Source organism: Tinamus guttatus, unplaced genomic scaffold (assembly GCF_059628265.1).
Source record: "Tinamus guttatus ecotype Peru unplaced genomic scaffold, ASM5962826v1 Tinamus_guttatus_pri_ptg000512l, whole genome shotgun sequence".
Classification (NCBI taxonomy): domain Eukaryota; kingdom Metazoa; phylum Chordata; class Aves; order Tinamiformes; family Tinamidae; genus Tinamus; species Tinamus guttatus.
Genome location: NW_028289046.1, coordinates 21,165 through 34,583, shown reverse-complemented (window position 1 = coordinate 34,583; position 13,419 = coordinate 21,165). Strand labels below are relative to the sequence as shown.

General features: G+C 50.4%; 1 protein-coding gene across 1 annotated transcript; it reads right to left on the bottom strand.

Moving 5' to 3' along the window:
• Positions 1–553: 553 nt before the first annotated feature.
• On the bottom strand, positions 554–8,591 carry LOC148592820 (transmembrane protein 209-like). The gene is made up of 14 exons (XM_088533658.1): positions 8,455–8,591; positions 8,273–8,331; positions 7,479–7,610; positions 6,969–7,064; positions 6,153–6,257; positions 5,564–5,733; positions 4,998–5,069; positions 4,234–4,330; positions 3,150–3,338; positions 2,596–2,681; positions 1,932–2,046; positions 1,734–1,831; positions 937–1,010; positions 554–625 (listed from the first exon to the last, which is right to left on the bottom strand). Exons 1-14 carry the CDS (start codon positions 8,589–8,591, stop codon positions 571–573), a joined length of 1,485 nt encoding a protein of 494 aa, XP_088389784.1. The 3' UTR covers positions 554–570.
• Between the last annotated feature and the right edge of the window lie 4,828 nt (positions 8,592–13,419).

Here is a 13,419-nt window from a genome sequence, read left to right as displayed (position 1 = left end):
AGGACGGAGCTCCCTGCAGGCGCTGGAGACGATCGACACCTTGCAGAGCAGCCAGGACAGAGGGAAAAGCCCAGACTGAGGTTAAAAAAAAAGATCTATTCCTTACCTTATTTCTAATGCTTCAACAATTCTAAATGCTATCTACAACCTGGAAAAGAAAAAAAAAAGTCATTGCACACAAAGTTAGACCAAACAACCTGCAACATCCATCCATCCCCACAGTATCACAGCCAGCAGCACTCTACCTTCCTGCTCTAAGCGGCAAACACCACCAGATTTGCAGAGAGCACCCAGGAACGGGCTGACCAAGCGCCTCCGAAAACCGCCCTGCCTAGGAAACCCGGCTCCAGGACCCCGCTCCGTGCAGACACGGTCAATACCAAAAGCAGCTAAAGCGCAACTGCCCACCAAAGCCGAGCATCATTCCTACTATATGAACCACCTGCTTCCAGCATTTGCTACATAAGAGTGTACTGGAATGGTGGGGAACACTCCAAAATGACAACCAAAGACCGGTTCTTCTTGTTTGGAAAGAGGGATCACTCCTCTGCCGACCTGTGGTCCCGCTCGTCACTCTCCAAAAATCCACAGCACGTTCACTCCTGAGGCACCAAGACTGACGCGCCTGCAAAAAGAACACCACAGTCACAAACCAGCGGCAAGTTCAAGCTCCTGTTTACACCCCATCTTCCTGACAAGGAAAACTTCTTCATCTGCAGCTGGCACAAGACCAAGGAGAAACCTAAAACGTTTCCCGCGTGCTCACGCTCACCCAACTGACACAGTCCTACAGAACGGCTGCCCTTACTTAAAACGCCAGAAGGATTTTAATCCCGTCACCACTGTCCCACGGAGCAGCCTCACGGCACCTCAGCACCCAAAGCTGCTGCTCAGCTCTCGCCGGCAGCGCGAGGGGATCCTCGGGGAGACACTTACCCGAGCATGCCCGATTCCCTGGTCTTGATGATGTACAGGAACAGAAGCAATGCGTGGAGCAGGTTGTTTCTGCCCTGAGTGCGTGGGAAGAGAGAAGACTTTGGGAGCGACTGCAGGGACAAGCACTCACACCACTATCTTAGAGAGAATGTCTTATGCAAACCAACGGGCACATCCTGCCCTTAGCTTAGCCACAGCTGTACAGATTTTCCTTCAAATCTTTTGGCAAGGTACGTATGCAGCGGGTGTGCACCATAATAGAAAAGGTTTAATAACCTGAGATGAGGAAAGACTATAATAGAAACCTCACAAAATGGTACAACAGCCTGGGAGATTGCCTCAATATTTACCTCTCACTTAGACAAGCATCAGAAAAAAATATTTTTGAGGGTTATTTTTTGATGGAGTACCATCCAGGTACTGCAGGAGTTCTTCCAGCATTTTTCTGAAACGGGTGATCAAGTCACAACCCAGGGCTCAAGAGAGAATTAAAACATGCAGGAAAAATCTGGTAGCTTGGCATTGAGATGAGATGGTTCCTTCCACAAACTCCTAGAAGGAAGCCTCCAGCTTGTTGGCATTCAGGAATAACAGCTCACATCAGAGCTTACAGAAATTAGGGTCTCAGAAGTCGTGAGAAAATGCACAGGAAGCTGCTTTCTGCACTGAGCCAGCCCACATCTAAATGTAGATGTGGCTAGTTACAATAAATAAATAAATAAATAGAACAAAAAACAAACCCAAATCAGTTCTGCTGAACATTTCCTGTCAGCAGATCACACCTAACATGCTCCTACCTCCTGCACATTGTAGATGTGGCCGTGGTAGATGACCTGGTAGTGCGGTGGGTTGATGCTGCTCTGGTAGATGCAGAAGAGCTTGTCATCCGTCAGGTCTGGGAATGAAGGTCAGAAAAGAAAAGAGGGATTTTAAGGGTGCCCATGGGATGCAAGGGGCAAACAGCAGCTGAAGCAGCAGCCCAAGAATGCCAGTACCTGGTTCATGGGGTGTCTGGATGAAGTGCTGGGCAGTAAAGGTTTTGCCATCGGGATATTGGATGTTCCATGGCAGCCTGGAGTCCAGGTAGGTGCAGAAGATGTGCATAAGGATCTGTGCAAAAAAAACCCCAAATTTCACTTGAATGCCATCAGAAAGACCGAGGAACCAAAGGCTACAATGCAGCAGCAACTCTCTTGCCATACTCTCAGGTATGAGAACAAACACAGGACACAGTCAACCACATCACTGATTTCATGCTAGTTTAATTGGTTTAATGCCTTTTTTTTTTTTCAATGCTGGTTTTCCTTCAAATACAAGCAAAGAGGGACAGTGTAAAGACTGTTTTCCACTCCCTGGCTTATCCTGCAGTCTCTCCTTTAACTATTTCAGGTGAATTATCTCAGGCTGCTGCCCTCACAGTTACCTGTGGGACATCTCACAGGAGTCTAAAGAAGAGGCTTCCCCCAGACTAACACATGCAAGGGCATTTTTGTGATCTGCACAAGGTCCAGGCCCCTTTGCATTATTCAAAACTACACTGAGATCCTGAGGATAAGCGAGGCAAAGAGGATTTGGACTTCTTGCAGCCACCCACAAATGCCTCATGCCGAAAGACGAGCAGCTTTAGGAAGTTTTACCAAGGCATCTTTGAAAACTTACAGCGGAGTCACTGGGCAAGTCAGCTCCCCACTGCCGGCCTCTGAAATCCCCTCCTCTGCCCCAGCGGAAGCTTCCCTGGGAGAGCTCTGGAAACAACAACACCTATTCAGGTACTGGCGGTGGAAGGTGCAAGAAAGACCTATTTTGCACTAGCTTTGGGAACCCCACACCTCTGTGTGCACTGCCAGGGCACCACATTCACTGGGAGGGAGAACTGGACTCATTAAACGCTTGCATATATTATATATACTCAAGGCAGTTGAGTTTACAAGGGAAGTTTTATTCCTAATTAACAAAAGGATTGAATAGGACACTTCTTTCCCCGCTGTGAGTGAAATGAGAAATAAAACCTTCAAAAACCAGTCCCGGGCCCACACCACCACATTGCTACGAGCAGAGAAAGCTGTCAAAACACCCAGCGCTGCTCCTTGCAAAGCAGCTCTCTGCCCTGCTGGGACTGCAGCCCCAGCGTCTCCACTGACGGGGCATCTGGCACCACCAGTGCTTGACCCAGCTCAGCGAAACGCTCCCGAGTCTCCAAGGGGAGCACGTACCTTTGATCCGTTGAACCAGGTACTCCTGGTTGGCCGTGACGCCCAGGTACCGTGTGATGGTGAGCAGGCTCTGCTGAATGGCTGTGGCTTCAGCCAGCGCTGCCTGTTTCATGCTGCTTGTGCTGACTTGTGCGCGGAAGAAGAGCCAGCGCGTCACCTGCACCCACGACTCGAACGGGATCAGCCGCCCTGCCAAGGGGTCAACAAACACACTGTTACAAAGAGGAACTGCCTCCTCTGCTCTAACTGCTTGCTAAGCTCAGAGCTGAAGCTCACACCTTAGGCAGTGCCCCACATGCTCCCTGCCCGGCCCCATGGAGCACTCACTGCCTCCCTCCCAGCACAGAGCAGAAACCCTGTGCAGGGCTGGGCAGGCACAAAACCCTCCCTTGAAGGCTGCCTGGCGTAAGGAAGGAGAAACAGAGAGGGGCTGGAAAGGGAAGAATCAAAAGGAATTTTTAACAGAGAGCAGCAGGGGAGCAGGGAGGTGCACAAGAGGCCAGCAACGGGTCAGTTCTTCACAGGCATCACAAGGGATGCGGGTCTCGGCAGAGACTACAAACCGGAGCACAAAAAAGCAGCCCGTGTTGAAATGCAGCGAATCGAACCCTGCTCTGGGGGAAAGGGACGTCTGTGTGAGCTGCCCATGGAAGGGGCCCCTTCAGACTTGGCCTACGAAACTGCAGCTGCAATTTCAACTCAGGGAAATGGAAAAACAAACAAACAAAATACGCCCTAAACCTAAAAACACCCAGAACAAACCCAAAAAAACAAAGCCACCACCAACAAAAAACAAAATTATCCCCAACAAAAACACCATTTCTTCCTACCCCCGACCAAGACCATTTCTTCTAATGCTCAGAGCTCTCTCAAATCCACCTCAGATTGCCCTGCCCAACCCCATCAGCATGACAAAAATCTACTACCAAGACCTTAAAGATGCTACATAACAGACAGGAAGAGCTCAGAGACAGCTCTCCTCATAACACAGAATTGTGTTCGGACACTTGAACTTCCACATATCTTAGGAATAACCTTTCCAGGAAAACACAATGCAACCCCATGGCTCCTCCTATCATCCTACCTCCGCTCGGCATTGCGGGGTACCCCATTCTTCTCAGCTGAGCGCTCACAGACTCCATCTCTTGGACAAGGGGCTCTAGAATTGTCTGCAAAATCCACTAGCAAAAAGAAATGCAAGCAGTAAAAAGGTTAGAAGCAACAAGGTGCTCAGGAAGCTGCTAAAGGACACCATCTCAGATCTCAAGAATCTTTACTGTTCAACCCCCCCACTCCTTTTAAAACAAACAAACAAACAAACAAACATGCAATTGTATTTCCTTTGCTACAATGACTCCTGCTCCCAAGACTAAAACGTTCTTTTTTTTTGTTTGTTTTCATTTCTTTCTTTATTATGCTCCTTGAGACTGTCAGGAAAAGCCACTGCGCTGGCATTTTCCATGCTTTACTTGAGCCCAGGAGAAGGAGGTTGAAAGTCAGGAGGGAAAAAAGCAGTTTGGAAATCTGGATTTTAGAAAGAAAAAAAAGCAGTCTTATCACATGCAGTGTACATTAAGATATATTTGTCTCCATTCAAAGGTGGGTGAACTTTACAACTGGAAGGTTTGCAGAATACACAACACCCAGGTCAGCCAGGGCATAAGTTGAGGTGGGAAATTTGTTTTACTCCTCCTTTGGTACTAGCACGCTCTTTGAATCTCCGTGGCCAAGCCCACCCTCATCCCCACCAGTCCCAAAGATCAAAGTCTCTTAGAGATGAGGCCCTTCTCCACCCGGCCGCACCTCTTCGAGCAGCACGAACAGGCCGTCTATGGGCACAGGACTTACCCTTCGGAGCCGATCGGTCCAGAAATCCAGGGCATCCAGCTGCCACCCATGCGCCAGCAGCCTTGACCAAACCTACACAAACAACACAGTCATTATCCACCTACAGAGAGAAACCTGAGAGAAAAACAAAGGAGCTTTTAGGGCCTACGATGTTTTCGGAGCTCAACCACAGCCCACAGGGCAAACTGCAGATGTTCCAGAGCCCTCACACATCTCCTGGCTGCAGCATGGGGAGCCCTCAGCACCTGGCCATACTGCACTCCTACTCTCTCCTCACAGGACACCACATGTCACCCGAGGCCACAGTCACTGCCTGGAGCTCCCGGATCTCGCAGAACAAAACTGGGGCAGAGGTGCAGGACACATGAAAGAGGTACTTGAAGAAGAAGCTTTCTTAGATTAAGGGATGAGATCAAGACATGGATCCCATTTAATTAAAGCTCCCTTAACCCTACCCCTTTGAATGAGACTTTGTCCAGACACAAGTGTAAAGGAGTGTGATGGAGATCATGGCCAACCCTTTGGAGGAGCTCTATGCTTCTGGGCTCCTCTGGTGCTGAACTTACCTCTTCGCCAGCCTGTGGCACGTCCAGACGACCTTCCTCCCTGCGGCCCAGGGGACACCATGACACCTGGTACTGGAACTTCCGCAGCACCTTGGCCTGCTCCACCAGCAAACGTGTCAGGTTGCAAAACGCTGGGCAGCCGAATGGGGAGCTGCTGTAAACTGAATTTGCTGAAATGACATTCAAGGCACGCACAATTAGTACAAGCAGGAGGACAAGAATCACGCCATAGGGCAGGCAATAACTGCACAGATTCAACTCTGACTGGAAAGATGAGCTCACGAATTATGGTAAGGGAGGAGAATTTTCTGAAGTCCCTGAGGCACAGAGATGTGGAGAATTTACAAAATTCTGCCTCCTGTCTCAATTACTGCCTAGAAGACTAAAGTGGTCAGCAGCCACCTTGACCACATCTAGGGGGAATACCATAGCAGGGACGTCATTTTATTTACTAGCACTTCAGGAGCTCTCTCCCTTTCCCAAAATCCCTTCCAGCTATTCTCACCCACGACTCTCTCCACTAACGACTAATAAAACCTACATCCTCTCCTCACCCATCCTTTCAGGCCAAGCAAAGGGATTTCTTTACCCATCTGACGGCTGCGCTCTTTCTCCTCTTCCCTTTGCAGGTATCTTTGCAGGGACTTCTGGTCTGTGATCTCCTCCTCTTGGCTCCGGAGGAAACGAGGCCGAACTGGTGAAGGGCAGTGACGGCTCCTGAGCTCACTTCTCACTGCTTCAATACTCATATCATGTGAAGAAGCCGCAGGAGAAGGGCTGAAGCTGGGAAGCTTGGGCAAACAGAAGCAGACACTTGTGTCATATGAGGAAGATAAGACTTCCACTTTGATTTTACAAACTGCAGGAATCAATTGACTCAACAGATGAATTTATGGCTCTGGAGTTTGCTGCTATTAAGCCTAGTCTGAATCAGGGGAATTGGTTTTCTACTCCTCAGCATTTACATTTGCATTCCCCATTCAGGCTTTTTGTCTGAAACCCACCAACTCCTCCAAAACAAATAAATTAACTCTAGGGAAAGGACGAATCCTGGAAGGGCGAATGTGCAAAGGGAGCAGACAGCTGCCGGGCACCTCCAGCAGCTCAGGGCCCAGCACGAGCACACGAGGAGCCAAGCCAAGGCGCTCCCTCGCAGCCAGCGCCGTCCTTACCTGGATGCAGCTGCTGCTGGGCCGGGAGCTCAGAGAACTGCTGGAAGAGGCTCTGCTAGCGGGCAGAGCCGGCAGCTGAGGGTCACAGTCTGGGGCAGGAGCCGAGGCCAAGCTGGGACGGGAGCTCAGAGAACTGCTGGAAGAGGCTCTGCTGGCGGGCAGAGCCGGCAGCTCAGGGTCACAGTCTGGGGCAGGAGCCGAGGCCAAGCTGGGACGGGCCCCGCGGGGGCGGCCTGGGCTGTAGCTCAGCACGTTCTGGCCCTGCATCGCAGCCTCACACCAAGGGACTCTCCTCGCTGACAGCTCCTGCACTGGAGCTATCGGCACCGCTGCAAGAAGCACAAAAACACAGTGAGCCCTGCACATGCAGCAGCCTCTAACTCCCCTGCTTCCTCTGAATCCACACTGCAAAACACAGACACGCAGCTTGCCCTGAAGGAAATTCAACGGTGCTAAAAAGCCCTCTTCCCAGCTCCACGGGGAGGCCACAAATTCCTTCTCCAGTTTCACAGAGAGTCTCTCCAGCTGCCCTTTAACAAGCTGCTGTCCCCTCCTTTGTTAGGGCTTCTTCCCTCTTCAGTTCTCCCCTCAATCCTTCACCAATTTTGCACTTCTACTTTAAATTTTAACATGCTGTGGGGAATTTGTCTGACTGCTGTGTTCAGACAAAGAAGCTGAGAATTGTACTTGACCAAGATACCAACTGCAAAGAACACAGATAAACAGGCGTTTATACTACCTACCTGAGTTCTGCATCCCCAGAAGGACCTGCTGCCTGTGAGTCATAACCAGGTGAGTTGGTGCCCTCGTGTATTTGAAATACAGCCAGAGATCAAACACGGCATTCAGGCTGAACAGAGACACCAGTGCAAGTTCTAGAATAAAGAAAAAAAGGTTTTATCATGCTAGATGGCATGACCATGATTAATACCTTATTGTTAATATTAAAAAACAGGTTAAAAATGCATAAAAAACTGCTCCTGTAAGTGCTAGTCTGAGGACAGAGATAAGGCTTCTTCATGGGTTCTTTTTATTCAAGAACCAGTTGAGACAAATCTCCTTTCTACATTAAAATTCATTTATGTGGCTAAAATTCATTTATGGGGCTTTAATGCTTATTTGCAAAAGTGCAAGGTATTTTCCAGGCAGAACACAAACTCTACAAGGAAGTTTCACGCTCTTTAGCAAGGCTCTTCCATCAAACCTTCTGTCTCTCATATCTGCATTTGCCTCACTCCTCCTCCTTTCCATCCTCCAAGGGGATTTGATACAGCTCCTTTGGAGTCTACTCCATTGAAAGGAACTTTCATTACCTGGAAATGTCACACAGCCCCACAACAGGGCCGCCAAGAGACTCTTCCATGTCACTACAGTGAGGAAATTACCACAGCTCCAACAGGGGTAAAAGAAAATGAAATGAAGTTCTGCCTTTTTTTTTTTTTTTTAAGCTGTCTTTAAAACAACTCTCCCAGGAAGAAAACAGAAGTGCGAAATATTCCCTCCTCCAAAAACTCATTGACAGGCAGCCACAACTCACCAATGAAGCAGAGAGGCCAGAAGGGGATATTGTAATACGTGCTGAGAAGTTTTCCAGTCCTGGTAAGGAAATACAATAAAACAGGAAAAGTTACCAGCGGGCAGTAATGGGGTTCTGGGAAGTACCGAGGCCTGCACAAGGCAGGATGTTTTCTGTAACAGTCACATTCGCAGCCAACATACATGTCCACGCAGATCATGCCGGCAGTGCAGATATTCAGGAGCCCCCAGGCCCAGAGCACCTTCCGCTCTCCAGCCTCTCTCCTCATCCTCATGCTCCTGTCAAGGAGGGCACCTGCCGAAAGCCCTGGGGCTGCCATGGTCTGCGGCAAGAGGGAGACAAACACCCCACAGTTTAGACAGCCACATCCTGGCTCAGCACCACGCTGAGGAGAACAGCAAGAACCAAGAGCAACCTGGACAGAAGGACTTCACCTGAGGAGCTCCCGGTCCCGATTCCCGAGCGGGGAGCAGGGCTTTTGGCCAGCAACACTCTCCTGCAAAGCCTGTGAGCGCCGTCACCCTCTCCAGGGAGAGCACGTCCGTTTTCCCCAACGGGCTGCAGGGCACAGGGCCCCCTTCCCATTCCGAGGGCACTTTTGAAAACCAACATTCCGCAGGGGGCCCAGGCAGCGCTGCCTTCCCCTTTCCTGCTCAACATCCCCCCGCTCCGGGAGGCCCCGCGAGCGACACGTCCCGCCTGCACCGCTGCCTCCTGCCCCCTCTGCACCTCCACGTCCCGCCTCGGCGCCCCACAAATTACACACGACGCCCCCGACGACGGGGACTTTTCCTGAGCCTCCCGGCCCCACGAGGCCCTCCCGAGCCTCCTGCCAAGCCCCCGACAGCTTAAAAACGCCTCGAGTTCCCCAATGCCGAACAGGAACATAAACCTGTAGAAGTGACTTCACTGAAATAATGGGGCTTTGAGGGGAAAAAAGGGGAAAAAACAGCTAAGGATGAGGGGGAAATGGAATAAGGAGGCTGAAAAATAGAGGGGGAAGGAAAGAGAAAAGCTGAGAGAAAATCAAGGAAAAAGCTAAAACAAGGAAAAATGAAGGAAAAAATATAAAAGAGGAAAAAAACATGAAAAAAGATAAAAGGGAGAGCCAAAGAGAAAACTAAAAGAGAGAGAGAAAGGAAAGAAAAAAAGATGAAAGGGGGCAAAGAATGAAGGAAAACATAAGTTAAAGAGGGAAAAAAATAATGAAAACAGTTAAAAGGGGTAAAAGCAAAGGAGAAAATGTAAAAGGGGAAATATAGGAAAAAAAGGATAAAATGTATGAAAACAAACAAAAGATTAAAGGGGGACAATGAAAGAAGAAAGCTTAAAAAGGAGAGAATGAAAAGATAAAAATGCAAAAAAAAAAAAAAAGGGGAGAAAAAAGAGAAAAACAAATGAGGGGATGGGATGGCATTGGACGGGATAGGGTGGGATAGGATGGGACAGAACAGGATGGGCTGGGACAGGACAGGACAGGACAGGACAGGACAGGACGGGGTCCCCCCGCAGCCGCCGCCCTCACGCAGCCCGTCCCGTCCCGTCCCGTCCCGTCCCGCCCCGCGGGCAGCGGCGCCCGGGCTCGCGCTGCCCTCGCTGCCCGCGGCACCCGCGCCACGGCCACGGCCACGGCCCTGCCTCCCGCGCCCGCCGCGCGCACGGAAAAGGCCCAGGGCGGCGGGGGACGAGGGGCCGCAGGCAGCGTCCCCAGGAGGGCCGGGACCCGGCCCCAGGACAGGCTCAGGCCAGGTTCACGCTGCGGACGACTCCCAGGAGGGTGTCTGCTCCCGGCAGCGCCAGCGACACGGCTCTGGGATCCCTCCGCAGGGGCTATCGGCTCTCTGGCCAGCCGGGCACCGCTGCCAATTCCAGCGCAGCGAGACCGGCCCTCCCCGCAAGACCTCCCGCTTCCCCGTCTCGGCCTTGGGAGCAGCCCCCAGCGTTTCCGCACGGGCACAGCTGGTGCCAGGGGCACTTCCAGCTGTTAACTCTTTCCTTCACAGAATCACAGAATCCTTAAGGTTGGACGGGACCTCCAGGGATCATCTAGTCCAAGCCCTGCACACGCAGGGTCACCCAGAGCACGTGGCACAGGGCTGCGTCCAGGCGGCCCCTGGAGATCTCCAGAGACGGAGACTCCACAGCCTCTCCGGGCAGCCTGTTCCCGTGCTCCGTCACCCTCACTGCTAATACGTTTTTCCTTAAGTTCCTGCGGAACTTTCGCTGTTTCAGGTTGCGGCCGTTTCCTCTCGCTCTGTCGGTGCCACCGCTGGGCAGAGGCCGCCCCCTCCCCCCGCCGCCCCCCGCGCCCCAGGAGCGGCGCCACCACGTGGTGGGGGGGTGCGCGCATGCGCAGTGCGCTCTGCCGCGCTCGCTGCTGCCCCCGCGTGTCGGGGCGGAGGCGCTGCAGGAGCGGGGCGCGTGCGCAGTGTCGGGATCTGGGAGCTGCTGCCTTTGTAGAGGTGTTGATTGAGCAGACATTGGAAACGGAGCAATGTATTAGCTGGTAAAGTGTCTTTCGTGGACGTGTTCATGTTCATTTGTGATTCCCAAATGCCGAGGACGGAAGCGTGTCCGAAGAGGATGTCCTGTGTGCAGCGGGTGGGAGCGTTTCTGCCGTTGCCGTTGCCCTGGGCTCAGTGCGGGCTCAGGGCCGACCTGTGGGCAGCCCCAGTGGAGCGGAGTGAGCTCGGCCGTGGGGCCACAAAAGTGGCCACCAAAGTAAGTTTGCTGCAGCAGAGAGCGGGGCTGACACAGATCCGAGCAGCAGCTCCGTGGTCAACAGGGCTGTGTTTTCCCGGTACAAACTGGGAAAACCTGTAACAGCTTTGGTGGTGTAAGACTTTTGGAGGGGAAAAATTATTTGGAAGGGAAATGATTTTGGCAGAGGAAGAAAATAGGGGTGAGTGGGTAATTTTTTGAGAGGATAAAATATTTGGAAGGGAAAAATGGAAAGGAGACATTAGGGGGGAACATTTTTTTTGGAAGGAGTATTTTTGAGGGAATTTTTGAACTGGGAATGGGAAAATGGTTTGGGGAAAATTTTTTGGGGGGTGTTTGGAGATAATTATTTTGGGAAGAGAGGGAAGTTATTTGGGGGAAATATTTTGGTGGGGATTTTTTTTTTCCCTGAGAATTGGGTCTAAGAAAAAGCTCCTGATGATTGGCCATATAAAGACAATATAAATAATATAGGCTATATAGATAATATTTTGAAGCAAAGCTAGTCTTTTAGAGATGATGTTTTCTTTAGCTTTGTTTCGTATTCCCAACATCTAAAGCAGGCTCGCCTTAAGTGTATATAGCAAAAAAAATTTGGATAAATATATAACTCTCCTTAAATATTATTGGTATGTACTAGGCAAATGTCTGAATCTGGGTTTTTTTTTTTTCCTTTTGGCATCACTGTTGTCAAAGAGAAACCAGTAACTGCTGTTCTTCTTCTTGTGGCCCAAATAAAAATAAAAGCTTTCTCATGGTTCTTTCTTGCAGTAGTAAGGTAGGTTTATGTTCTTGCTGAAATGAGTGGAATTGTTGGAATGAGTGTCCAGGCAGTGACATTAAGGAGGAGACCCAAATGTGTGATCTGCTGAAATGAGGGCTGGGGGGCAGCATTGCTCTGGGGAGTAAGTAGATAATATTTTCAACCTGTGGAGTTAGTGGAAGAAGTTCCCTGTCCTTGTCCTTGAATTACTAAATCCCATGTCTTAGAAATTCTAATTAAAAAAAAGGTAATGAAGTTTGGATATCCATCAGTGTTGTTTAAGGGTTTCCTTTAGTAGGTCCAGATATTATTGTGAAAGAAAAGGTAGAAAAAATACCGATGCTTTCTCTTGCAAAGCTGGCTCAAGCTGCAACGTTTAAATAGCCATGTTGAGGGTGTTAGTAATCTTAGTGCCTTGAGTCACTTTGTTTCTCCTTTACAGAGCTCCTATAGCCACCAGTAAATTCTGCTGGGAGGATCCCTGTGGGAGATTTCCTACAGAAGGGATGAGGGCAGACGGCTTTGGGAACGGGAGGAATGCGCCGTTGTGGCCTGCTCAGTGCCAGGACGCAGCTGGGTCCTTCGCTAGCGGCGTTTTCATTTTCGCATGTCCCGGTCTGAGCTGCTTCTGCTGATGCCAAAAGCAGTGGTGCAGGTGGAGCGCCGCCAGCTCAGCAGGGCCGGTGAAGCAAAGAGCAGGAGAGAGCAGGTGAGAGCCGGGCCCGGCTCGGTGGGGGTCAGGCCCCAGCCCACGGGGAGGTGGTTCTTCCAGGTCTGCAGTGGGCATGGGAGGCAGGGGCTCCCCTGAGAGTGGGCCAAAGACTGGGATGTGTGAATTTTGGAGAATCTCTTGGCGAAAGTCATCTCTGTTTTCCTGTTAAGGTAAGGTGTAAAATGGGTGCATGCTTTGGGAAGAGCTCCTGTTAGTGTATTTGGTGAGGGGGCTTAATTTCCCTGCCTAGCCGAGGCGTCCGGCCTCGGGGAATTCTGTGTGCGTGGGCGAGCTGAGCTCAGCACTTAGTGCCCAGCGTGGCCTGCAGCGGTGCCGGCAGGCTGGAGTTAACGCTCTGCTTCCCCAGATTTCCTAGGTTAGGCCTAGATTTGCTGTAATGCAGGACTCTTCCCTTTTCTTAATGGGCAGTCTTGACCTCAGATCAGCCTTGGAAGCTGAGCCAACACTCGCTTGCCCTGGTGCGAGAGTCAAAATCCCAAAAACGTAACCTGCAGAGCCAGCTAGAGGAGAAACACAAGGGCAGGGAAAAAGCAAAGAAGGAGGGGAGCAAAAATGGACATTTTCAGTATGTGCTCTCTCAGGCTTCTCAGAAGCTACTTTCAGGCATCATTCCTGTAATTTCTCAGCTTCACACTTTTTGCACAGGGTTTATTTATTTATTTATTTAAAGCCATCCTATTCTCGAAGATCCCTATAGACTAATCTTGTCAATCTATGGCAGCAGCCAGCTAAGCTAGAGATCAAGCCAAGGCAGGGTGAGAGCTGCCTGTTTCCTTCACTATCCTTTTTTTCTTATTTGCCTTGGTCATATAAGTGAAAAACCAAGAATGGGGTAAACTGTTCGCCAGTTGAATGTACCAGTAATATACCAGTAGGAGTCTATAAGACTGCCAAGAAAGACTTTTAATGCTCAAATTATTCTACAGTTTA

Coding starts and splice junctions, on each gene's coding strand:
- LOC148592820 (XM_088533658.1), bottom strand. CDS start 8,591: ATGGCAGCCCCAGGGCTTTCGGCAGGTGCCCTCCTTGACAGGAGCATG. Junction 2,682..3,149: donor CCTGGTTCAACGGATCAAAG/GTACGTGCTCCC, acceptor TGTTGTTTCCAG/AGCTCTCCCAGGGAAGCTTC. Junction 2,047..2,595: donor ACTTGCCCAGTGACTCCGCT/GTAAGTTTTCAA, acceptor TTTTTTGCACAG/ATCCTTATGCACATCTTCTG.